This window comes from Mya arenaria, chromosome 10 (assembly GCF_026914265.1).
Source record: "Mya arenaria isolate MELC-2E11 chromosome 10, ASM2691426v1".
Classification (NCBI taxonomy): domain Eukaryota; kingdom Metazoa; phylum Mollusca; class Bivalvia; order Myida; family Myidae; genus Mya; species Mya arenaria.
Window position 1 is genome coordinate 66,851,953 of NC_069131.1, and position 27,465 is coordinate 66,879,417.

General features: G+C 34.4%; 1 protein-coding gene across 1 annotated transcript; it reads right to left on the reverse strand.

Moving 5' to 3' along the window:
• Positions 1–17,350: 17,350 nt before the first annotated feature.
• On the reverse strand, positions 17,351–26,279 carry LOC128204948 (receptor-type tyrosine-protein phosphatase T-like). Its single transcript, XM_052906348.1, has 11 exons — positions 26,190–26,279; positions 25,221–25,311; positions 24,801–24,964; positions 24,607–24,694; positions 24,113–24,177; positions 23,898–23,934; positions 23,411–23,514; positions 22,984–23,109; positions 21,140–21,288; positions 20,802–20,937; positions 17,351–17,458 (listed from the first exon to the last, which is right to left on the reverse strand). The coding sequence occupies exons 1-11, from the start codon at positions 26,277–26,279 to the stop codon at positions 17,351–17,353; spliced, it is 1,158 nt and encodes a 385-aa protein (XP_052762308.1).
• Between the last annotated feature and the right edge of the window lie 1,186 nt (positions 26,280–27,465).

The following is a 27,465-nucleotide window of genomic DNA, read 5'->3' on the forward strand; positions in this document are numbered from 1 at the left end:
TGAAAATAAACAAAGGGTGGAAGAACGATCATGGCAAAGAAAATAATTATTATTTTTTATGTGAGAAAAAGGTATAAAATGAATCAAACTACATTTCACAATTTCTGATTTTACTCGGTTATACTGTAATCCGATATGATAACGTCTCAACCTATGTAATCATTTAAAATAGTTCCGTTTGTAGGTTTCTATGTTATAGAGAACAAAGAAAACAAGACTCAATTTTGTACTGCTTAAGGTTAAAAATCTTACAACAGTATTTTCCTTTCGTCCATATTGTTTTTACAAGAAGCAAGGCTGATCACTTTAAGTGCAAATTACCATTTCTATATAAGCAGTAGTTGTTTAAACTTGTTGTGCACTTTCAATATTGATTCACCCGTAAGTGACAGCCAAATAAACGTAAGGTTTCTGGTGCACATTCGCGTTTATTGTCATTTAAACATTGGCAAAAATGCTAACTTCAAATACCTGGTGACCCCAGGAAAGCGTACTTCTAACCGGTTACTAATTTGTATAATAAATAAGAGAACATACATGACAGGTAAAGGTTTGTGCTTTGTTTCTTTGTTTGAAATTGAATTGGATGTACAATGATCTATTTGACAAAGTTTCTACGTCTAAGCATCATTAAAATACGTATCATTATAATACGCTATGGCTCAATAATTGTGGCCTCGACCTTAGTTCTTAGGTTCAACATTATGTTCTTACTCATCAGCACCCACTATGGATATTGATGAAGCTAGTTGAATGTGGTCTACTGATAAAAGTAGAACAGTGTCGTGGAGGAACTCATGCTCAATGCACAATGTCAAGGTTACAATACAAGCTTGTCGGGTTTTTTCCGGCTATCAACCGATCCGAAGAAGGACATGCATGATTCTTTGGTCATATGCTTTTCTCATCCCGCCAACGTATACACATTTAGATCGATTTCAAAGGTAGTTGTTAGTTTGTATTGGTCACCATGGAGGCTGATATCCTGGTAAAACGAATACCGGCATCCATTTTGTGAGAGATAAAGTGAACGAGCATCTTGTGAGGCTTGAACATACGACATCCTAGGTAAACACAGACATGTAGACTACTAGACCATTCTCACCCCTTCAATTTAAAATTCGATACATTGGTAACATTTATCGAAGGTATTTGATTGAATTTTGTGTAAGGAATAAAATCAATTATTCAAAATGAGTGCGAACGAGAAGTAAATCATGGAACTTCATTGAGAGGCATATTGAACTTATTTATATATTTGCTTATTTATTGTTTGTTTGAATGATTGAATATTAATATTTGAAGGTATGTGCAATATGTGCATTCTGTATTTTAAATGTTTGACTATATGGCTTCTATTCATTGTATTACTGAACTATATTTACCTCGTAGTTTGAATGTTGTACTATTTTTTTTTTCTTTTCTATAATTGATAACTATGTATGTATATTTTTTTTTCTCTTTTTGAATGTTTTTATGTGTTCACCTATGCATGTATATATTTTATCAATATATATATATAGAAATAAAGCATCTTCTAAGTTGCATTAGAAATGGGTGAATGTACTTTTAATAACCTTATAAATGTCTAAGCCATTTAGGTTTTAAGTTGTTGGAACAGATGTACCGACAATACCATTAATATATTATTTCTTTCGAACAACATTTATCGCTAACCGCTTGTGATAATTTTCTTAAGCGAAAGGCTTTGACATGGCATTTAGCATAGCGAATGTTCCTAATATGACAAACTGTGGTCATGTAGTGCCAAACGTGGGGTAAAACAGAATCCGGTTTTAATTCGAGGAGTTCAAGCGAAACCGTTCTCTCTGCTTTTATAGTTGGTGCTAGTAAGTGAGGAGTTTTATCTGCTTCTATAGTTGATGCCACTTAGAACACTTTCGCTTACACCATCGACCTCTAAATGTGTAATTACAGATAGAATATTGAAATTAATTAAACTACTTTCACTCCCTTGAAAAAGCAAACAAAAAAAGACTGGATGTTCTACAATCAACCACTGAGCGTTATTGCACACTTCTGGAACCTATCTTGAACTATTGGACAACGGTTTTTTAAATTCTTTAAATTCAATACTGTAAGCATTATTTTATGGTTGTAATATTTTGTGAACTTGCATAGATTTAATTTTTTGCAACATAGATATAACTTGTTAGGCTTACCTTTTGGATAATAAACGTTCTTTTGTGTGTTAAGTTATTTTCTTTTGTGAGCAGGTCGCCGTGGTTTTATTGAGATACTAGGTCATGTTGACGTATTAACTATTTGTGCATACTTCGTCTATTGTACTTATGTTGCCTAGTCTAATGAGTGAAGTTAAAGATAGTAAAAAAACTCCTTGCTTCAAAATTACTTCTAGTTTTACTATTCCAACGTGTCTAATTATATCTTTTTATTACAAACTCGAAGTTTATCGCAAACTTACGGCCTGGTCGTGTCTTTTCCAGTATGGGGTGGAAGATTAACAAAAGTGTTACCTTTAAACAAATAGTTAGGAAAATAGCAATTAGTGTTCTTAGGTCAAGGTCACACTTAGAGGTCAACGATATAATATATGGATTCAATAACAAAAATATAATAATGCTTCTCAGCCATTACCGTAATCAATTGATGGGATTTCAAAGGGATTTCGATCAAGCCTTACCGACGCATTCGCATTCATTGTTCCGGAGATATCTTCGACATTAACTTCTCATTATAAGATATGTTGAAAAGAGGTGTTTTGGGGACACTTCGCGACTTCAGAAACCGGTGATCAAATAATGTACCAGGCACCCTGAAAAGCGCGTTACGTAGGATTTGGAGAGACGTAAAGTGCAAAACTGGTCTTGGAGATATCTTCAAAACTAACTTTCCATTATAAGCTATGGTAGAACCCATTGAACATCATCGTTTTGGGGGCCTTTTGCGACGTGAGAAACCGGTGGTCAATCAACATTCAAAGCACCCCCAAGTTTCTACTTCAAGGCCAAATCGGGATTATTTGTCACGTTTTTGTGACCGCTCTTGTTTCCTTTGCCTTTCCTTATTTAAGGAGCGTGTGACGTTGTGTACCGAGGTCATAAAGCGCAGTAATTTTAAATCACTACCGACGTCATGATTTAATTAGCAATTAGCAGGATGACAATGGTCTGAATTAGCAAACTAAACTGATTTTTCAGAAATGTAAGAAGTAAAACAGGGCCCGCATAACAGAGTTATCTTATAATAGTTTAAAATATTTTCAATAAATTGATATATTTCCAAAATCATAATAAAACTTCAATATATCTTAACTGCTTTAACATAGAAATCATAGTATTGTTCATCTATTAATCTTAATTTAACCAAACATATCCTTTTTGTTTAAAGTCCCAGTCCCAGTATCTTTAAATAATGTTAACTGATCGAAAAGTATGTATATCCAAATGAATGTTTGATATAAAAAATCATTCATTGGAATAACAAACATGTAATAAAACCGAGAGTATAGTCTAAATTTAGCGCACTCAATCGATTTTTGTTAAACATTTTTTTTTCATAAAATAGTTCATTGAAAAGGGGTTGGCAAATATGGCATTTACACGGCCATTGATTATTGTATAGTTGCATTATGTACAGTTCCTACATAACATCATTCATACCGAGATATGTAATTACATTTTCAAGTTTTCCAATTTATTGAAAATCAGATTATTTTAAATAAGCACAACATCCTCCAAAACTTTTTTCTGAGCTTTAATAAATCTTACAGTTCGTAAACCAAGCAATAAAATGCCCTAGCCGACGAGTTTTGGGATATGTCATTAAATATGTCCAACGGTATAGGACATACAGCTTTTTGTATATTAATGTTTCTTGTTTGAAAAATCAGTTTATACAATTGTTTGTTCATAAAGGTTGTTTTATCAAGCATATTTAATAGTTTTATTTAACAATAATAATGTTGGCTGGTCCATTTTGTTTACGTGACCCTCCATGATGCAACATTGAAACCTATTCCAAACTGACGTCGCGTTACCACGCGTGATCAATGATATCCTGCGAATTCATACCTCAAAGTACCCGATGACCCTGGCAAAACACTGGGGCAGTTCTCCGCTTTGGCGCAGCCAATATCATTACTACATTGCTCTGAATACTAAAAACACGAGTTTACACCAAACGTAGCACTTTCATACTTGTCCTCTACAATTCTAAAAAGAGTGCAAAAGTCATAGTTCTATTATTTGTTATTGTTATAGATAGGCACAGTTAAAAGATTAGAGTATAAATAGAATCAACCAACGATACCAATGATGAAAAATTGATCATTTATACGTCGTGGAGAGATGCTTGAAATTTCTGAGCAGCACGTTCGTTATGTTCGTGTTGTTAACCTGAATTATTTATCATTTAAATGTAGTTTTAGTATCATGTGATCATTTTTCCAACTAAAGCATCTCTAAATAGTTTTTTTTTGCTAAGAAAGTGAAGACCCGTTACGTATTAACATGAATATTAACTTTTTATCCTCTGGTGTGTAAACAAGATAATTGTTAATTCTAAAATTCAATAGCGATAAGTCCGTCATCCATAGACTCAAGGAGACGAGTTAATTAGCTACAATTGTTACTTTCATATATGATGCTATTATTAAAGAGTATCACATGGCAGCAGTGGTTTGGTGATGATCTCGTAGTGTCGACAACCCTAACGGAAACACAAAACCTTAGCATATTTTATGATCTTGATATCGTCATTTTTTCTACGATGTCCTGTTCCATATAATGAAACTGTCTATAATTTTTGTGGCCTACGTGACAGTTAAAAAACACTCAATATCAACTGAAACACGCTGACAATTAATTTTCAATATAAATATTTTTTTTTTTTTAACTTTTAACTTTTTACTAATACTTTACACACATAATCAACAAACTATGTCAATTGATTCTTAAACAAAGCAGCAACTGTAACTTTGGCGTCCCACTCCATATGGATTTCCTTCTCGACTATTCCCTAGGTTCCTGTATCGGCTGTGTCTGTATATCCATTATTCCTTAGGACCCAGTATCGGCTGTGTCTGTATATCCGTTATTCCCTAGGACACTGTATCCGCTGTGTCTGTATATCCGTTATGCCTTAGGACCCAGTATCCGCTGTGTCTGCATATTCACTTTTGCCTAGGTTCCAGTATCGGATTGGTCTGTATAATCTTCTTCAGTGTAGTGCTGTCTGCTGCAAGAAATACTTTCTTACTAATATAGCTGGCTACAGCAGCGACCACGCTGTACAAACATTTATTATATGCTTTTGTCTAATAATTTTGAAATCTTCGAAATCTCCCCCCCCCCCTCGCAAAAATGCTCTTGATACAAAATAATTTTTAAGTCCAGCTTTATATATAATAGGAAGTATTGGCATTGTGTTTCAATTTTTACTATCGGATCTTCAGTTTGTAAAAGATAAATTTAGAACTAGCAATAAGAAGTTATGTTTGAAAAGTTAATTTCGTCTGTTTTTATTTCTCAATATCTTATATGACATGTATTTTGTGCATCTTATTGATTATGCAACAATATCAATTTTAGTCAACAAATGTGGAAGTGTGGGCTAGGATTAATCTTTATATCCTCTTTGTTCGTGTTTTCGTTAGGGCAAATTGATGATTTCTAGTATTTGTTTTTAGTCAGACATGCGCATAGTACAGCGAGTTTAATTAAAGCGTATTTTGAAAGCACCTGATTCAGATATTTGCCTGTATTATAATGAAAGGAAAATCGTTATTTTCTAATTGTCATTTATTTCTAACAATATTTCAAACATTGCAACTTTTCAATTTACAATATTGTCAATTCAAAACCTCACAAAAGATACAGATACAAAACAAAAATTAGAAATTGCGCAGATGAAGGATTAAAATAGTTTTTTCTCAGTTTTCGGAAATTAACAGAAACATCGTGTTTAAATAATCAACATTTTATCATAACTGCGAAGAAAAATGGCAGATATAACTGGAATTTGTAAACCTGCATTCAAACTGAGAAGGCTGCAATGGTTCGTGGCGTTTGTGCTATTTAATTCCACCGTAGCGACATCTGAGTTTCGAACGTCGGAACTTCATTTTAGCATGGCATCTAACGTCACCATGCCGACAGTGATCTTCTTCCAGGTAAGCCTAGAACAGTGTTGGGAAGAGTGCACAGCAAGGGTGGCCTGTCGGGCCTTAAACTATTACAATCTTTATAAACTCTGTGAACTGGAAATTCTTGAGGATTTCACAGATGCATCTACTAATATACCTGTATTTGGCAAAGGCGGCGTTGTACACTGGACAAAGCAGGAGTTTCCGGTAAGTCTTCCAGGAGAATAAGACAAATATATCATTATGGCTTATAGATACTTTTATGCTAATAAGTTTTTTTTTCAGTTAAATTACACAAGCAACGAGGATTATTTTAACACCATAAATAATACGACTAACGAATATTGAATGCTCTCATAGATGGCTACTAACATATTACTTGTGATGAAGAACACAAATAAACGACCAAAGCGCAGCTTTTCTTTGACAAAAACAACAACAATGTACCACACAAACACATGTGTGGGTGAAGAGCAGAACATTTTGAGAAAATGATAAAAACTAATTATGCTCGTAAACCATGCGTGTTTTTCTTCTTCAAGGGATCAACGGACCTTAGTTCAATGTTACTTTAAATCGGGTATAAATCCTGCGACAGTGTATATCTGTTGGCAACCAGTGCGCATCAAGTTAGTATCCTTGTTGCGAAACGTTAGCTACCCGGCGGTGTACGCTCTGCAGCTTTACAGACTGACTGCATATCGTTAAGCAGCATGCTAGTGTCAAAAAGCAGTCTTACAGACTAGCGTTGAAACGTCCGCAGCATATCAGCCTGACAGCCAGGCGGCAAAAAGATAGAAACCTAGAATATCGGCGGTGTAACGTTAGCATGCTGACAGCATGGCAGCATAAAGTAAGAAGCCAAACATACATGCGGTGAAACGTAAGCAGCCTAGTAGTCTGGTGGCATAGAGTAAGCATCCACACAGACTTGAGTTATAAAGTTAGTAACCCGGATGCATGACCGTGTAACGTAAACTGCTAAAGTATGCATTGAGGTTATGTTCGCTTCAATACAGTGAAACATTGAAGCATGGTGGGTTTAAGTAAGGAGCCTAAATATTAGGCGGTGTAACGATAACAGCTTGACAGCGTGGCGACATAAAGTAAACTGCCAAACAGATTGATGGTGAAGCGTTAGCAGCCTTGCAGCCTAGCGACACTGTTAGCAGCATTACAAACTGGCTGTGCAATGTTAGCAGCCTGGTAGAATGGCGGTGTTAATTCAGCAGCAAAACAGACAGACGGACAGATAGATTGTGCAGCGTACAATAACATGTCAACAGTGCGTTTTAATTTAGAGGTATCACTTTATCAGATAACAAAAATAGAATCATATTCAGCCGAAACTTGATGGCTCGATATTCTGGGGACAGGCCGAAATACTTCGAGCCTCTAGAATATCGAGCCAAGCGGGATTGCTTTTAGAATTGTTTTTGATGTATTCGTTACAAAAAGTCTTGTTGACCTCTTTTGTAATTGGCTACGCTATCTCCGCAAGAGAAGAGTAGTTATTGGACATAGTTACACATCGTACTGTTCGTAACATGACTTATTCGATACTTCAATATCATTTAATGTTTTTATTTATTATAACAATTATTATGCGAAAACAACAAACATATTTATCAAAATGCAATGAAAATTATACATGGATAACAATTAGAGACAGAACAAAAAGTGATGGCATGTTTATTCAAACCGTTAAATCAAGCGATTTTATCGATTAGCGCCTTGTGCTAAATGAAGCCAAGAAAACAAATCAAGGTGTGAGATTCTTACTTGAACCCGCAGAAATGATATCGAGCGTGGAGAAATATCGACCCTTAAGATATTGAGCCATCCGATCGAATTTTATATGAACATAGAGTAAAATAAATCTGTCCTTTCAATCTGGTTCGAGCCAACGAGGATATCGAGCCATGAAATATCGAGCCAACGAGTTTCGACTGTATAAATCACCGTCAGCAAAAAGTTAACTAAATGATTTTTAGAGAATTATTCTCTGAGGAATAGTTACAGTGAAAAAACCTTTGTAACGAAAGCGAATTCTTTTAAATCAGAAGGATCGTGATACTGTTTACCTTAAAGGAAACCAATTTACTCTGATATTTTACAATTGAGGAATCATGTTGACTTGCGTTTTACGGTTTGGGATATGGTTGGTGGCTCCGGACGACTCCCATCCCCTCTTGAATCCGCAAGTGTGCAACGCGTTTTTTAATGGTTTCGTTCTTATACGCATTTTGTTATTCTAAATACAGCTTAGAGTTGTATTTCAACAGAATAAAAGAAACTCCATAAGGAATCAAAATAGCAATGAAAGTACTTTATTGACGTCTGCAACATATATGAAGTTAAAACTGCGCCCTAGATTTCACGTGCATAGCACTAATTTCTCGGATTTTCTGCGGTTTCACTCGCTTCGTCAATAACCATCCACAAAGATATTTCCCCTTTTGTTGAATTATATTTTGATAACTTTCTCGTTTGTGGGAAAATGTATAAAAATAATACAATTTATTTTTACAGCTACGAGACCCTTCCCATTTGTAATTCATACATATATTCATTGTATGTAATATTGCTTATGCAATGATATTGCCTATCCATATCTTCAATAAATGCTAAAATTGGACTGATTGTTTATCACTCTGTTAAAGTTAACAACTTTGTGAACTTTATCGCTGTTTACTCTCTGGAAGATTCATATGAACACATGTGATCTGCAGTACGGTGTGTATAACAGCTTTGTCAACCTAAACAAAGATCTGATCAATCGACCCAATAGAGCCCACTTAGGATGTGATAGGGCCCCCGAATCATATCAAGCGGGGTAACTTTGCAATTATGCGACATTCCCAGTAAATTACATTTTACTGACCGTTCAAAGGCGCTACCTAACAATCCTTGATAAACACACCAAGCAAATAGCATTTGAGGTTCTTGATATCTATTCAAATCCATAGTGTCTTCCAGAAAGGCCACAGCATACTGTTAAAACTACTTAGTTTAAACATATTAATTAAGTTCAATTAAATACAAAAATGATTGCGCAATGTGAAAAATGCTAATATCTGTTTTTTAACGGAACGGAAGACAAGTATATCAAAAGGTTCTAGAAGTTGGAATAAACTTGTTCTGGATTTAAAAAATCACGGCGTAATATAACAGTCGTGCTACATGAAATTTGTACGAGTCAAACACACATAACAACTTACCAATTGTTCAATGTCGATTCACACTTTGATAATATCTTATGCTTCAGCATTTTTCTAATTAAGGAAATCAATTTTGTAACAAATGATCACAGAGTTATAGTTATTGTATTATACATCAGTATACATAGTTATAATTATATAGGTGTTTGAAGTTCATTGAAAACATTTCATATTCGGATGAAAAATGAAAGTCTTCTTGCAAAACTGTTTTTATATGCTTCATATTTTCAGGACACCATACGCTGTGGATCTTACAAGTGCAACTTGGGAGAAAGATGCGACCAAAACACAGGAACATGTGAAACAAAAGGTCAACATCAGTAAAGAATAGATTTTCGTTATCTTTAAATCCACTTTTGTTTTATATATGTACCTCTTCACATACCTTGGACACTACTTCGGGAACAACTGCATCGTTGATCTCTTCTTTGGTCAAGGAATTACATTTATGTTAAAGATTTACAAATTTGAGTTATAATACATATTTACATTGTCCACTTCTTTCTAATACAAGTATATATATATATTTTTTTAACTCAGCAATGCTTACAAACTGTATCCCACTGATATGTTAAGATAAAATAATTTCCATTGTGAATATAGCCAGTTAACTATATTTCAAAGCATTTGGTTTAACACATTCTAAACGAGATGATAAAAATGTTCCGGTATAGCTAAAGGTGTTTCGTAGGAGTTGCCACAGCAATTTAATAATTATTATCTTTTTCCATATATCGCTGTTTACTCTCTGGAAGATTCATATGAACACATGTGATCTGCAGTACGGTGTGTATAACAGCTTTGTCAACCTAAACAAAGATCTGATCAATCGACCCAATAGAGCCCACTTAGGATGTGATAGGGCCCCCGAATCATATCAAGCGGGGTAACTTTGCAATTATGCGACATTCCCAGTAAATTACATTTTACTGACCGTTCAAAGGCGCTACCTAACAATCCTTGATAAACACACCAAGCTTTTTATATACGATTATATATGTGCTGTGTTGTTTGTGGAGTTTTGTGCTGTTGTTCCATGTTTCTGGTTTGTGATTGTTTATTTCTGTGTCTCTAACGTTTAACCTGTGTCATTAAACGGAGTTTATGTTAAAACTGTCGGCCTCTGGACTTATTTCTGTAGTTTAAGATAAATAATGCAGTAAAAACATTACTTTAAGATCATAGCATAATCCTGGAGATATTCATATTTGTATTCAGTTATATACAAGCTCATTTTTCAATTGTCGGTATTAGGAAGAACACGATATGACTATCAAAACACATGTTTGTTTAAAAGTATTGTTAAAAAGCATAATCGCACAAAGAACATGCTCTCATCATGGGGGTGACTTCTACGATATATAGATAACGAATAGATATTCAAATCTAACTATTTTCATATAGCATTATCAATTTGTCAAGGCGAGCAATGTAGAAATGAAATAGCATTTGAGGTTCTTGATATCTATTCAAATCCATAGTGTCTTCCAGAAAGGCCACAGCATACTGTTAAAACTACTTAGTTTAAACATATTAATTAAGTTCAATTAAATACAAAAATGATTGCGCAATGTGAAAAATGCTAATATCTGTTTTTTAACGGAACGGAAGACAAGTATATCAAAAGGTTCTAGAAGTTGGAATAAACTTGTTCTGGATTTAAAAAATCACGGCGTAATATAACAGTCGTGCTACATGAAATTTGTACGAGTCAAACACACATAACAACTTACCAATTGTTCAATGTCGATTCACACTTTGATAATATCTTATGCTTCAGCATTTTTCTAATTAAGGAAATCAATTTTGTAACAAATGATCACAGAGTTATAGTTATTGTATTATACATCAGTATACATAGTTATAATTATATAGGTGTTTGAAGTTCATTGAAAACATTTCATATTCGGATGAAAAATGAAAGTCTTCTTGCAAAACTGTTTTTATATGCTTCATATTTTCAGGACACCATACGCTGTGGATCTTACAAGTGCAACTTGGGAGAAAGATGCGACCAAAACACAGGAACATGTGAAACAAAAGGTCAACATCAGTAAAGAATAGATTTTCGTTATCTTTAAATCCACTTTTGTTTTATATATGTACCTCTTCACATACCTTGGACACTACTTCGGGAACAACTGCATCGTTGATCTCTTCTTTGGTCAAGGAATTACATTTATGTTAAAGATTTACAAATTTGAGTTATAATACATATTTACATTGTCCACTTCTTTCTAATACAAGTATATATATATATTTTTTTAACTCAGCAATGCTTACAAACTGTATCCCACTGATATGTTAAGATAAAATAATTTCCATTGTGAATATAGCCAGTTAACTATATTTCAAAGCATTTGGTTTAACACATTCTAAACGAGATGATAAAAATGTTCCGGTTTAGCTAAAAGTGTTTCGTAGGAGTTGCCACAGCAATTTAATAATTATTATCTTTTTCCATATATAAAATTGGAATATAAAGGCAGCTCTTTCAAGCGCGAGGATGCAGGAGCAAAAAAAACCCCATAAAATGTGTTGCTTAAATTGTTCAACTTAGCAAGCTCCTTTCCGGTCATTTAGCTAAAAAATCAATGGTTATATTAAGTTTTACCTTCCATCCTACTGTCCGTCATATTGTTTCGCTAAGATAAGTTTAAGTGTCCGTCGCTTCATCTGAATGCATTCGCTTCCTTGTGTATTAAATATAGTTCAGATCGCTTAAACTGTATTTTTGTTTAGAATAAAGGTAGACTTTCTTTATAGGAATGTTGATTATGTTACATAAATTTCAACAATAGCGCCTCGGAACGAATGCCATCGCTGTGTTGTTACTAATTCTAAAAAATGGCATAACTTTAACAATTGTTTACACCAGAGTTTGGACCTTGGCGTTAATAAGTGGTTTGCCAATGGCAAGGATTCATTTAAATATATTGAATGGTTTTTGATGAACAAAAATGTTTGCAAACAGGATACAGCAAAGCGGTGACGATAACCTTGACAAGTTTAATTGGAAAATCCGAGTTTTATTTGCTCTATTGATTTTACGCTTAATCACAATACGATGAAATTAAATTGTATAATTCTTCTTGTTAATACATTACAAACATGATTCTTAAACAGTTCGTGAGATAATTGTTAATTACTGTTTAAACATAGAAGAACATTTTATTCATTTGGATGTTATTAATACCACTGAAATTTCAACAATTATTGACATAATGTGTCTTTCAGAATGTGGACCTCTGATCGTATCGGATGAGAAAGTCGTTCTCGGGAATATAAACAGGATTGGCAGCAAAGTTCGTTTCGACTGTAAAGGAGGCTACGTCCCGTCCTTCACCAATGACATTGTCGAATGTATCGACACGGAGAAATGGACCGGGCACGACATGAGTTGTTTGGTTGAGGTAAGGTCTGTTTAGCAAGGGATATTAGTCTAAATTTTTATTAATATGATTTTCTTTGCAATCCTTGAAACTATTTATAATACAACGATTGTGATTAAAAGTATATTCGCCTATGTTAAGTCACTCTCATTAGCACGATGTTACGCGTGAGTTGGGAGAAACCAAAGAACATGCACACAGGCCAGGTCTCGAACCCTGATTGTCGTAATGAGAAACAAGAGCGCTTAACACTGCCCGGACTATGCTTTATACTTCGGCACAAAGGTTCATCTCTATCTGATACAGCCATAAACTGGCCTTTTAAAGCAATACCAATTGTGTGATGTTGATTGGCACTGGATTCAGTTCTATGTTATAATTCAAATGCTAAGAAACATCTATAAAAAGAGAAAAAGAATGGCACTCTGGAAACTCAATACTTACAGCCTTGGTTCGATAAAGCTGGTTAACAACTCGTACTAACGAAACTTACACCATATATAATTGTAAAACCCAGTATACAATACTGTGTGCATTTTATGGAGGTAAAAGCTTAATAATGAATATTAGATTTTAACAGAAAAGACAGTCCACTTGTAATTGATTAATTATTTCATGTCGTTTAGTGTGAGGTAGGCTGGACAAGGTTCCAATCGTCTTGTTACCAGCTGTCCGTTTCGAAGAACTCCTGGGACGGTGCAAAGAGCAAATGCGGGAAAATCAACGCCTACCTGGTTTCGATAACATGCCAAGAGGAGTTAGACTTCGTTCACACTCAAATAAATGAAGCAAATGTTGATACAGTATGGATCGGAGCTAAAGATAGAGAAAATGAAGGGTCGTGGAAATGGGAATCTGGAGATAAATGGGATTACAAGCACTTTGCTGTGGGAGAGCCGAGTACATATGAACTGAATAATTGCCTTGGAATGAATGAAAACAAAGAGTGGAAAGACTATAATTGCATTTTAACAAATAAACGGTTTTTATGTGAGAAGAAGATATGAACATGCAATCAAATTTTTTTTTATACGATTTCCGTTTTGTACTCTACCATAATCCTACAATCAGATGCTATGATGCCAAACACTCAATAGATATTTAACATTAAATTCGTTTGTACTGTCCAATACTAAGCAAATATAATTCATTTCAATGTATCAACGATTCATGCGTTATCGTCGGACAAATGAACTTAAGGTAGACATACCTAGTATTCGTTTTTAATGGAAAAATACGAAACAACTGCGAAAAATAAATTAATTGTACACTATGTGGTACTTCAGTTAGTAAGTTTCAATGCATTGTACACATCGATACCAATTTAATGTTAGTTTTCGACAATTTTCTCTTTTTTCATCATAAGGAGTACAATCCCTTTAATATAAAGAATGAATTGCGTGGCATGATCAATGATAGGAAAAGAGTTGGATTGGGTACACTATGCTTATACCATTTGTTATTTTTTAAAGTCAACGTCATGATGCAAAATAATTTTAAATCAGTGGCAATTACATCTAGAGAAACGTCACCATGTTAATGCGTTAACACCTTTGACCGATCTATCTTATATAGGTTAGAAGTTGATAATGTTGAGACATTTATCGAATGTTACCGATGGAATTTTGTGTCATTAGTTTGTCTTATTAAAAGAAAATGTATTATGAAATGTTTTATGCTGTATAAAAAAACCAAAAAAAAAAAAAACAGTTATTGAAATTGAGAGTTTAAGCAACCTTAAACGTTTAATGTCGTAAAAGATTATTTTTTAATTTGTTAAAGCATAATTCATATTAAGTACAAATACTTTCAGAGAGATATATACATTCTTAATATCACACAAGCGCCACAGCAGACCTTCAACAACTGGTGGCTTGTTAAATAGCTTATGTTGTAAAACGGTTGTAATATAACCTGTACAAGGTTGTCACTGTTGGGCAAACTGTTGCTTGAACATTTCAGTCAGCGGTTATTTTGTATCTTAAATCGGTAATTAGTGTCGGCGGTTACGAAAACGAATAACAAACGTCAACTGGCAGGACCTGCATCATTTTCATTTAGTTTTTGCAACTGCTTTGCTGTAAACATCTTGACATTTTGACAACTCACAAGGAAAATATATTTCTAAAAAGCATCGTTTCATCTGCATTATGTTTTGATGGGTAATCGATCAAAAGAAGTATCCCCGATCAGTCCCGATACGGTCGCAAACAGTCACGGTAGATTCGCTGACAAATCATCCAACCGTTGTCAACTAGATGTACAGATGCTGATACATTGCCGTTTAGTCACTGACTATTTGCAAAACATATCGCTCATTGATCGGCGGTCATGCGCTTATTCAAATTTGAGCAGAAGTTCAGAAGTCATCAAAGACAATTTTGGCATTCATTCTATCCTGTGTAATTCATTAATACTCATTTACAATATCATATTCATGTTATCAGTTCAATTTGACACACACAATATCAAAATTTGAGTGTGTGTAAAAGTGTCGCAAATCCATAAAGACCGACAATCCAAGGGAAACTGCGTCAAACGCCAATCAATGTAATAACTACATGCGTTAGAGCAATTAAAGCTTTTTACAAACGCAAACCTGTGTTCCTCTGCATATATTTTTGTATATTTAACTGGTGGGATAATATTTATACAGCGTATTAATATCAGAAGCGCACCTCAATAATATAATGACATCACATACGCATCAAAATGCATAACCGATGAATGATGTCAAATGGAAGAGCCTACTAAATAATGTTGTAAATATGCAGACAGTACGTAATGGCACGACATGGTGAACATCATTATTTTCGTTCGTCGCCTGCAAAGATCCTAATTTCGAGTTTTAACCTAGGAAACCCCACTGATGAGTGTCATAAAATCAACAAAGTCCATTAATATTTCAACCTCTTTGAATTATTTTCCGGCATTAAGCATTTAGTATCATGTGCCTTGAAATACAATCCATGCATCTGGACAGCCCGTTGATGATCCTGTTATAACGGAAAATTTTATGCACTTGCCATATGCTGCATTACCTTACCTCAAATTAAGGACGTTCGGATACAGTTTTTGTAATTATACTCTGTGTGTACTCATTCGATATCACACTGTATCTAACAATACAAAGCGACGGTACCTGGTGTCCGCTATTCTCGGGTTGATTGTTACCGAGATATAATCTCAACCAATGGGATAGTAACACAGTCTGACCGACCTCAAATTGTTCTTATGTCTTTCGTCGTAGATAAAAAAGTGCTTTTTGATTTTGATCTTTATGCCCCTCACCAGCTGGTTGGGTTGAATTTGTGCGGCTTTACGAAATTATGTAATATCATCATACGGATGACGATGCAGTCATTCATAATTGCAGCATATTTGAACTATTATGCCCCGTGTACAGCTCCTACTCGTGCATTGTCACCAAACCTAAACCGCCCCCCTGTTTATCTTATACGCGTGTGTATTATCACCCAAACCCAAACCGCCCCGTGTTTATCTCATACGCGTGTGTATTCTCACCCAAACCTAAACCACCCCGTGTATATCTCATACGCGTGTGTATTCTCACCCAAAATGTACCACCCCGTGTATATCTCATACGCGTGTGTATTCTCACCCAAACTGTACCACCCCGTGTATATCTCATACGCGTGTGTATTCTCACCCAAACTGTACCACCCCGTGTATATCTCATACGCGTGTGTATTTTCACCCAAACTGTACCACCCCGTGTATATCTCATACGCGTGTGTATTCTCACCCAAACTGTACCACCCCGTGTATATCTCATACGCGTGTGTATTCTCACCCAAACTGTACCACCCCGCGTATATCTCATACGCATGTGTATTCTCACCCAAACTATGTCGCCTTTAGTATATTGTCACCTAAATAATAAAGCCCTGGTCAAGTTTAGATGTTCATGATTTGCTACTGACATAAGGTTTATGAAGTTGAGATGTTAATTTGTCATTGCTTTCTAGAAATCAAATCATGAAGACGGGCAGTTTAAAAGAATATGCAAAAAGGGTTCTAAACGCTACTCTTCTATGACCTGAATAAGAACGTCGTTCATTTGATTTTATTATTCAAACTATTATAACTCTCGATACCATTACTTGGTGTCACCAGGAATCATTAGTGTCTGTTATGGATAGTAGAACTACGTCTTACATGGCTTCAGTAGGCCTGGATAACCTTTTTAGGCTTTTTTTTTACAACAAAAAACATTATACTTTAAATAATTCGTAAACAAGGACGTACTAGTTGCCTGTTTTTGTAGGCTTTTTTAGGTCCAGGTAAGACAAAACGTGATCATGATAACGTTCGCGTCAACGGGTTGAGTTAGTTACCGTGCAAATGCATTTTGATTGCTACACTTTATTGCTAGTACGAGTCGATATATATATATTCACAATCGCAAAAATGTAACGTAGCTTTGATTGTCGTGAAAGCCATACGTTGGCTATACTTTTGAGAATGGGTGTATTATGACAAAAAATCCAATTGCAACATTATGTATAATCTTTAGGTGAGGGTAAAAGGGGTACATGATTCTTGTATCGATTGTATTGGGACTGACCGCTGACAAGGTTTTCGATCGATCACCGGTGAAAGTCAGCATTCACTCTGATTTTGGCCTTGAGCTTTTTGTTCCTCTCGATTGCCTGTGATTCTTTCTCTGAATATTGTTCTGCAGTGAACTGGGTTTGCTGAAATGCAACAATATTTTTGTATGTGATACAGTGATTTTATTTAAATAAGCAAGAAATCTGTGATATCGTTAACAACACAAGAAATCTGTGGTATCGTTAACGACACAAGGAATCTGTGATATCGTTAACAACACAAGGAATCTGTGATATCGTTAACAACACAAGGAATCTGTGATATCGTTAACAACACAAGGAATCTGTGAGCTTGTTAACCACACAAGGAATCTGTGATATCGTTAACAACACAAGAAATATGTGATATCGTTTACAAAACAAGGAATTTGTGATATCGTTAACAACACAATGAATCTGTGATATCGTTTATTTCACAAGGAATCTGTGATATTGTTAACAACACAAGGAATCTGTGATATCGTTTGTTACACAAGGAATCTGTGATATCGTTAACAAAACAAGGAACCTGTGATATCGTTAACGGCGCAATGATACTTTCAAGCATAACAAATAGTTTGATATTGGTTCCGGATTTATGATACTGTCAAACAAAATCACATTGTGATATTGTTTAATGGCACAAGGATATTGTGATATTATAACTGACATATGGATACCGTTTAATGGCACATGTAATATTGTTTATTAATACAAGGACTCTGTTGTTTAATGGAAAAAGGATACTGCAATATCGTTTAATGGAAAAAGGACACTGTTACATTCTTAAATGACACAAGGATAACGTGATATTATTAATGGCACACGGAAACTTTGACAATGTGCATTGGTGCCATAAGACAATAATACAGTGTCCTTGTGCAGTATTATAATAATTTAGTGTACTTGTGCCACTGCACAATATCTCAGTATCAATGTGTCATTAAACAATGCTACTGTGTCTTGGTGCCATAAGATAATATCAACGTGTATTTTTGCCATTTAACAATATCACATTGTCATTTGGCCATTTTACATTATCACAGTGCAATTAAACAATTCTAGAGTGTGCTTGTGATTTTGCATAATATCACATTATCCTTGTGACATTAAATGATATCATAGTTTATTTTTGCCATTGCACAACATCACACTGTTCCATTGTTACAATAAACAATATCACAGTTTCCTTGTGACATTTAAATTATACCACAGCAATTTTGTGACATTGTACCATATCACAGTATCCATTGCCATTAAACAATTTCACAGTATTAAACTATCTACATATTAGCAAAACTAAGGCATACCCTAACAAAAAACAGCAACATAATGCTATAGATTAACCTCTGACCAAAATAGGTCGAAACGTATGAAATGTAACTGAGGCGGAAAGGTTAATTCAGTGTACAACAGAGTTTTGCTTGTAGCGCATTGGTATTATGACATACTATGTTCCCAAACTATTCATTGAGATTAAAACATATGTGTAAACCTATCAACATTAGAGAAAACATTTTATTGCCATATACTATTAAAGTTAATGTGACATCCATTGTGATAACATTGTATCGTTTCTGTTTCAACATTAAAATGGTTTTGAAAACATGTATTAACAGCTACAAACATGTAGTGGGAAAGGGCTTTCATAAGTTGCTTACCATCTTCCAGTCCAGTCCTATATTTGGATAATGTAAATATGACCTTACATTCTTTGTATGTACCTTTCAAATATTAAAATATGTTTAAATTAACAAACATGTAAATGTAATGAAGAAAACGAAGCTATCCCTTCTGGGGAGTCAAACATGAACGGAAATTATTCAAAATACATAAGATTCCATTACGTCTTCAGGCCAGCCTAGCTATACGGTCTGATGCATAGTTACACAGACAAGTACCACTACTGTTTTCTTTCAAACTTAAATCAACGAAGCGACTGATAACGGGTTGTAATAACATGTATATTTCCGTGCAAACATGTGTTTTAATGTAAACATACATTTATAATTATCAAATGATCAGTGTATACAATTTGACATGTGGCCCGTGTTTTTGGTGTCATTTCCTAAAATTAATTACTGGCTCCCGATTTTAACCATTAATTGACAGGACCAATGCAGTTCTTGTAGGTTTCCTATAGTGTTCGTTAGCCAAACACACCCACCACATATCATTTGATTTTCTATTGATGGAAAGTATATTGTTGCGATATTCATGGTTGTCCAAGATAATTTTCCGCTTTTACCGGGTTACAGTTCAACGTCAGTGAATAAACAAGCGCTCGATGCAGAAACTCATACTGCTCCTGCAAATAAACAATGTTTACTTTCTTTAAAAATACTATTTCTTTAGTATAAATATAATACAGAATACAACTTCTGTTTGGTAATTTTGATTTATCTTTTGCTTTTTTTCAGATTTTCTAATCGTAACAAGGGATAAAATAATGCACAACTTTAAGGCAAATTTGAAGATATAACCAACGGTTTAAGCTAAAACAAACAAACATACGATTGCTTAATCGTTTAGTTTATAGTACCCTTAGAGCTTTCACTGGCCTAATGGAGGCATTAAAGGCCGGGTAATGATTTGTTGCAATCAAAACCCGATCGGCCTGCAAAAACTGTTTTGGTAGAGAAGAGGAGGAGATGCTGCAAGAGAGTGTACTGATCATTGTAACCTGGTCTTACTTAAACAAAACATATAATGTCTGCTTGCTAAGTAGTGGTTATGAATCATACAACAGCTGTAGTTTTACATACGCTCAAACATAAGAGCTTTTTCATTTTTGTCGAATTATTTATCGTTTTTGATGACGAGTTTCATAAAATCGATACAAAAAACACGAATTTGAGATTACGAGTTATACCATAACATTTGAAAGTACAGTTCGACAGGGTTTTTTCGCTGGCACTTGAATGTGGAAGTTTGCTTTCCAGCTGGGGAATTTGCACATTGATATCTGTTATTTGATGGACTTGTGACTTTGTTTTCCATATAAATAATGTTGTACAATCGAACAGGGATATGTTACGTTGATGTGAAATTAGTGAAGGTAAGCGCTGCTGGAGAACTGCCTAGACTGAGCATTTGGCATTAAAGTTAACGCGGTTTTTCCACTGGAGTAGTTCACAAGATGTTGGAGATTTCCTTGTCTTGACTTGATTTGGATTTATGTGACCAAAGCTGTTAAAATATGCAAAATTCTTGTTTTCCGATCTGTTTAGCAGGTATATTGTTGTCATTCCATTTCTGGACGAGGTATTTTATGCCTCTGTGATTATAGTCAGCAACACATTCTGAAGGGTCCCGATGCCCAGGTAAAGTGGTAACATATTTCTCTTTGCTGCGGTTACCTTTATGCATTATTTTTACACTAATAATATATGAAATATTGCATGGGTTTATATCACTCATGCGCCGTGTTATTAACTGTGATACATACCCATGTCTGTATCATATTTGGCCTATTTTGTCTTATGTTAAGCACACATCCGGGGACGTTTATACTTCCCTCTGCTTCTCCTTCCTTCGTCAAAATATCAAAGGCAATGTAGGTGCCCGTTCGTCCAACACCAGCACTGAATGCATACGGAGAATGGTCATATAGCCTTACATTGAAAAAATGTTATGTTTATGAACGAAGTATTTGATGTTGTATGCATGTACACTCGAAACATTCGTTCAAGTACATATGCATACCAAACAGAACCATTCTTAAATGATATAAACATTCATGCAAAATTAGGTACCGAAATTGGAATGTCATTTTCGTTTACCTACCTGCAGTGGACCAGTGTTGGACCGTTCAGCTTTGTCTTTGTATTCAGGACCATTTTCCTAAACTCCACAAGAGGAGCAACATCCTCAGGAACACGTCTATCTGGCCAACACGTGAAATGGAACTGGTGGAGTTCTCTCCCTTCCGAATTCTAGTGGGAAATGTATCATATGCAATTTTCATATTTATCTCTTACGATAACATAGTGTAAAACCAAGCTTGCAACGTAACACAAATCCTTAAATTTATATAAACGGGCAGCCAAACATTGAAAACAGAGAATATTTATCAAAAAAATCAATCAATTCTAAATATTGTATGGACATATTTTGATCACTAATTATTACGGCTGTAAAAAAACAGTGTTTTGAGTTTATGATATAGAATATTGCCATCGTAATTCTAGATGCAATTTCATTCGATCTGGCTTGCCAGTTGTGCCTGTGTCTGATAGTTATTTGGTACAGGACTACTAATTGTTTATACGTCTTTGTTTCCAAAGTTATGCTCACTAAATTGTAGTTATACGTTGAAATTTGCAACAAATGCATAGATATGTGTTAGGTTGATATCGGGTTAAACGTCTTTACCAACTCATGATTCGCTGGCCGTTTCCATACGAAAACCCAATTGTAATTATGATATCGGGATAGATTGTATGTTTTGTTTGTGTGTTATCCATTTCAGGTTATTTGGTTGTTGTTTCTTACTGAACTAAACACGATCATAGAGGTTTATTGCGTCGATGCAAACATATTATATTGTTTTTATATGTCTCCTCTATGAGGGCAATATGTAATTGATCGCGTAACTGCTTGATTTTGCTTATTTGATGAAAATATTTAATTCTACAATATCCAATTAATTACATAAGTTTAAAACAGATATGTGGTATATAATTCATTCGTATCTATCAGTTTCAATCTCAACATATGTCCGTTTCAACTCACTGAGTAGGAAAGATATAAACCGCATCTCATTTGTCTGATGTAGATTTTACAAGGGAATTATAGTACTTACTAGGAAGTAGTGTTTAACCACATCAATTCATTCAGCCGTAAGCCATTAAATACATTGCGTTAATGTTTCTCACATACATGAAAGCATCGTATTGTCACCAAGTTATGTTACGAAAGGCAAATATGAATAATGCTCGTTTTATAAGTTTAGTGAATTAATGTCATAAAGTGATCATTCGACCTCTGTGCTGTAGTTTTCAATACATTATTGATACTAGTTTAATATTTTCTTTATTGTATGTTTTCCGGTGATGTATAGAGATTTATCACTGAAATAAAAATGATGTTTCTCTTTTTCAAACAGTGCATTAAGAATATGACATTTGTCACTGTTTTGAAATTTTAGCCCGCTCTCACTTCGAAATAAAACATCAGCTCACGGAGCTGTGTCACAATTTTATCGACGTCTTTTCCAAAATAACACTATGTTTGCATACATTTGTGTGCGAATTTTAAGAACAGCTACAATACATACTACAAGACAATAGCATTTTATAATCTCTATTACTTTGGTGCTCACACGGCGACAAATAAAACCATCCTACAATATAACATACAATTATCCTCTACATTTTCGAAACCTGATTTATGTGCTACTGTATTTAGAATTAAGAATAAGTCGCTTTAGTTAAAGCTAACTAACAATTTGACACTCAAATATTACTAGATGATGATTAACAGATGCGGTATTTTAAAGAAATAAGTGTTATTTTTTCTTGTTGACTTAAACGGAAGCAATAGATTCGGTTCCAGCGAAACAAACTAAGTATTTAAAAACAATGTAACATATGTGAAAACTAAAAATAATAAACTTGAATACACCATACCCTTGATATTTGAAAAGTTCGTCTAGTAAATTCAGCGTACTTTTCTTCTGACAGACAAATAACGTAAACATTTCCATAAAGAGCGGACGATTCAACATTCGGCCAATATTGGTCACATTTTACTTTCTGTAAAAAAAGGAAATTTAACTATGTCACTTTATGATATAAATCACAAAGTATAACAGTGTATACTAGTCTGTTCATATTTGTTTATTGAATAACATAGAGAATATGCGTGATGAGTACCACATTTGCCTGATTAATACTACATTACATTGCTATTAATAAAAGTTTCAAACAAGTACTCTTTTCGTTACAGACTAGGGAATATAAAAAATACACCATGGATAATAATGCAATAATGTGTAAGCCTAAACTTCATGTGTCTTATTTCGGGCATTATGTTAAGACATAAATAGAAAGATACCTTTTCTTCAATTAAATTGGTAACCATGACGACTTTTTCAACGTGTTGCTGCCAAACCATTTCCCAAAACAGCCCAAAGTCTCCGAGTTGCTTTGACATCGGGCCTTTGAATAAATGGATACTGTTATCATTATTTTGTCATACACAGCATTCATAAATGAGATTTCAAAGATCACGCATATACGAAAGAGATACAGCTAAAAATATTAAGTATTGTTGGATATTTTCTAAATATAACAGCTTCTTTATCATCTAAATCTGAAGTACTTGGGGCGATATTTACTAACTTCCAGGTACTCAAAAGTGTCAATCTTATTGTTGTTGGGAAGTAACTACTATGACAGTAAAGGTTAGAATTGGCAAAAAGGCTCCAATATCAGCTTTTGCTATACAATCGTATCTTGTATTTTATCTAAAAAAATATACAACTAGGTTAAGACTCATGATAGTTAGAATAGGCATTGCTGTTGTACCTAATGACACTTACCTAAAGTTGCAATGTACGCATTTCTTTCATTGAAGCCCTGAAATAAATAAATCGTTTAAAATAGGTAACTAAAATTATAGTTTTAAAGCTTTGTTCGAACGCTTTTTCGAATGATACAATGAAATCAAGGGCAACTGAAAAGAAAAAGAAGTAATGTAAATTAATACGTAAAATATTAACTAAAACTATATTTGTTATCAATATACTATCCATACATCGATAACACTTGCGTTAATGTAATCAGATCCATCGAACCAAACCTTCACGCGTGAATCGTCATCTGCAAAATTCAAAAGAAAGTTGCATGTCATTGTTTCTGGACTATAAAATTGAAAACCACAGAGACATGACAAGTAGCGAACTACATTTTTAACAATCACATTGTTTCGATTAAGCTCACCGTATAAAAGGCATATGACTCACCGAGCGACGCCGAAAACACAGAATACATAGATATTAAAATATAGTTATCACTGAATGTTGAGATTAAAATGAGTTTAAACGCGGAGTTTCAACGGGTTTCGTTTGCATAGCCTAGCACTAACTGACAAAATTAAAATGGTTAATTTCCCATTATGACACGATATCGTATGTATTTATATTTGATAGTTAAATTGGACTAAATTAATAATGTCTACTTACTAACTAGTAATTAGGCATGGTCAACAAATAGTATAAATAATGAACGTTTGTAGTAATGTACACTCACATGGGTAAATTCCTTTATATCTGTTTCGTGACATATTTCTCGCCTGTTGTGAATCTTCGTAAGGTTTTGTAAGACCGTTTGGAATTCTCTGTACGAAAAAAAACATGGGTAAAACAATATTTATATGTAACAACAAACTGAGAAAAACTGCCTTTCGACATTATAAGATAACTGCTCATGTTTTACAAATTCACCTCAAATTCTTCCTGGAACGAGCTTTTCGGTTTTGCTGTGACATACAAAGGTAACTCGTCAACTTTAACTTTTGTTTTGTTAACCTCAAGTGCATTGTTGTAATACACTCCTCCATTTTCTTCAGACCTTATTACATTTTCCTTTTCGATAGCGTCGTCATCATCTGAAAACAACATAAAGTTTATTTTCTATAATTCTTATTGTTACGTATCTATCAAATATTCATGTGCTATGATATGCATTGACAAACAATCATCTTGAACACTTAAACAAGTATATAAAAACCGAACTCCAATTGAATATAAGTGATGCACAACCAAAAGGAACGTGTGTAACTGAATAGGTAAAGTAAGGAGCAAAGCATGCGTTAAAGCCAGACGAACATAACACATAGCACTGAATATGTGTGGATAACTTACCAAATTCAAAACTGCCGTCTTCGTTAATCATTTCTGAACAAGTTTTCTCTCCCGAAGGCGTTTGATCATTTTGATTGGAAATCACGGTGATCTGACAGAGAGTGTCAGCAGTGTTCCCATAATCTGTGTTGTGTTGACCAGCTAGTCAAACATACGTATCCGTTTCAGGTACAATAAATAAACATCCTTTTATCTATAGACATACATATCTTATTTCAGATTTTTTAAATTAGATTAGTTTGTCTCATATTATTGCAACATGCCAAGGCCTGTTCAATACACGTTTCTAAACACACTTACTGATTTTATTCACATTTGCATTGAGAGATGATGAATCAACGTGGTGTTCGTCTGTTTGATCTGTCTTAAGCGTTGACGTTCGAGTGCTACTGTTTAGAGTACGTCTGCAATGTGATATGCATTACATATAATAGTTGCTTTACTTTTGAGGAAAAAGGGATATATTTTTTATAAACATTGCAAAGGTCTAGAATGTTAGACGGAATACTATTACAATTGTACAGAACCGTACCTCTTTCTTAGAAAAAAGAATGCGATTACGGCGATGATTACTATCATTAGTACCACGCCGCCAGCTACGATTCCACCAATCGAGGCTGCTTGTAAGCCATTATCAGTCTGTTTTGCACCTAAAAAACAACATAACTCAAAGTACGTTACATTTAATATATAATTCTAAACAACAGGTCTTGCACTTCACATTGACACAACCGTTTTAAAATTCCAGTATAGTGTGTGTTTCATAGTATTAACTCTGTAAAGATAAACATGATATAAACACTTTTTCTGTTATGATTTTGAGGAAACATGGAGTTTAATCAGTAGAATAACAACGTTGAACATATTAATGTCATCTTTTTGCTTTGCCACTCGTGAAAATATGTATTTTCTATTACATTCCTAAAATAAAAAACGACTTTAGACTGACATCAAAAATGCATTTCATACCTTCAGGAACTTGAGAACAAACAACTGCTGTGTAGCCAGGTGTGCAGCCGTGAAGACATTCTCCACTTTCAGATGAACACGTAGTTCCATTACCATTCGAGATACATTTTTTGTCGCATTCATTTTCACACATTTCTCCAAAGTTGTTTTCTAAACATCCGTTGATGCATTTTCCAGATGAATAGCATTCTTTGTCAACGCAGGTCTCACTGCAATTTATGTTACAGTTTGGACCATATTTCAGTTTTGAAGCACACGCCAAACACTCACCATTAGATCGGTTGCATGAATTACAAAATTCATTGCACTTGTGTTCGCAAAGTTGACCCCAGTAATCGCTAGAACAACCTGTCTTACATTCTCCTGTAAGCGAATCACATTGGCCTTCTATGCAGGTAAGGCTACAGTTGTCACATTCACCACTTTCGTTCAGATAGTATCCGTCATCACATTCAATACACTTAGTGATATTTGAAGTCGTTGTGCATGATTTACAATGCTGTAGCAATGAACAGGGACAGCGATTAGGGCCATGTCTTTCCACGTAGCAATCGTCTGTACAGTTAACACCCACATAGCCCGTGTTACAGTAACAGGTTGCTCGATTAGAGTCGCATACGCCATTTTTACAGGCCGTTCCACATCGATACTGGCAGTTGGATCCATAATAACCTTGATAGCAGGATGAGCAACTGCTTGAGCTGGTACATTTCTTGCACTTACTTGGACAAATTCGGCATAAACTACCAGGGTCAATAATCTTTATCATTTTGCAGTGTGTCAATGGTTTTATTTGTTTGCAATTAATGAATGGAATATGTAATAAATTTATAAAAACGACGTCTCATAATTTCAGAAGTATTGTTAATAATACTAGATGCAAATGTAAAGAATTGTTTAGGACGTTTGTTTTAAACAAATGCCTAACAAATGTCTATGTTTTAACGAACTGAGGAATGTATACATACATAATTTGTATAAAATACTTTTTCTTAAAACATAATATCGACGCAGCAAAACTACTTTGATTTATATAGACTGAATTTAGTTATCACTTTACCTAAACAGAGCAGTCCAAATATTATTCCAAAACCAATAGCTCCAATCATAATTGAAAATTGTTAACTTGATAGCATCTAATTATGTTTTAAATGAAGCACAATACATTTGATTTCATTCAATAATCATTTTACAACAAACATTTGACTTAGTACATGTTAGATAGAAGTGTGTTCAATCAATCGAGTTGAAATGAAGAAGTTTGTAACAGTTCAAT

Coding starts and splice junctions, on each gene's coding strand:
- LOC128204948 (XM_052906348.1), bottom strand. CDS start 26,279: ATGGAACTACGTGTTCATCTGAAAGTGGAGAATGTCTTCACGGCTGCA. Junction 20,938..21,139: donor CCAACACTGGTCCACTGCAG/GTAGGTAAACGA, acceptor GTATGCATTCAG/TGCTGGTGTTGGACGAACGG. Junction 17,459..20,801: donor CAAATATGATACAGACATGG/GTATGTATCACA, acceptor GTTGCATTTCAG/CAAACCCAGTTCACTGCAGA.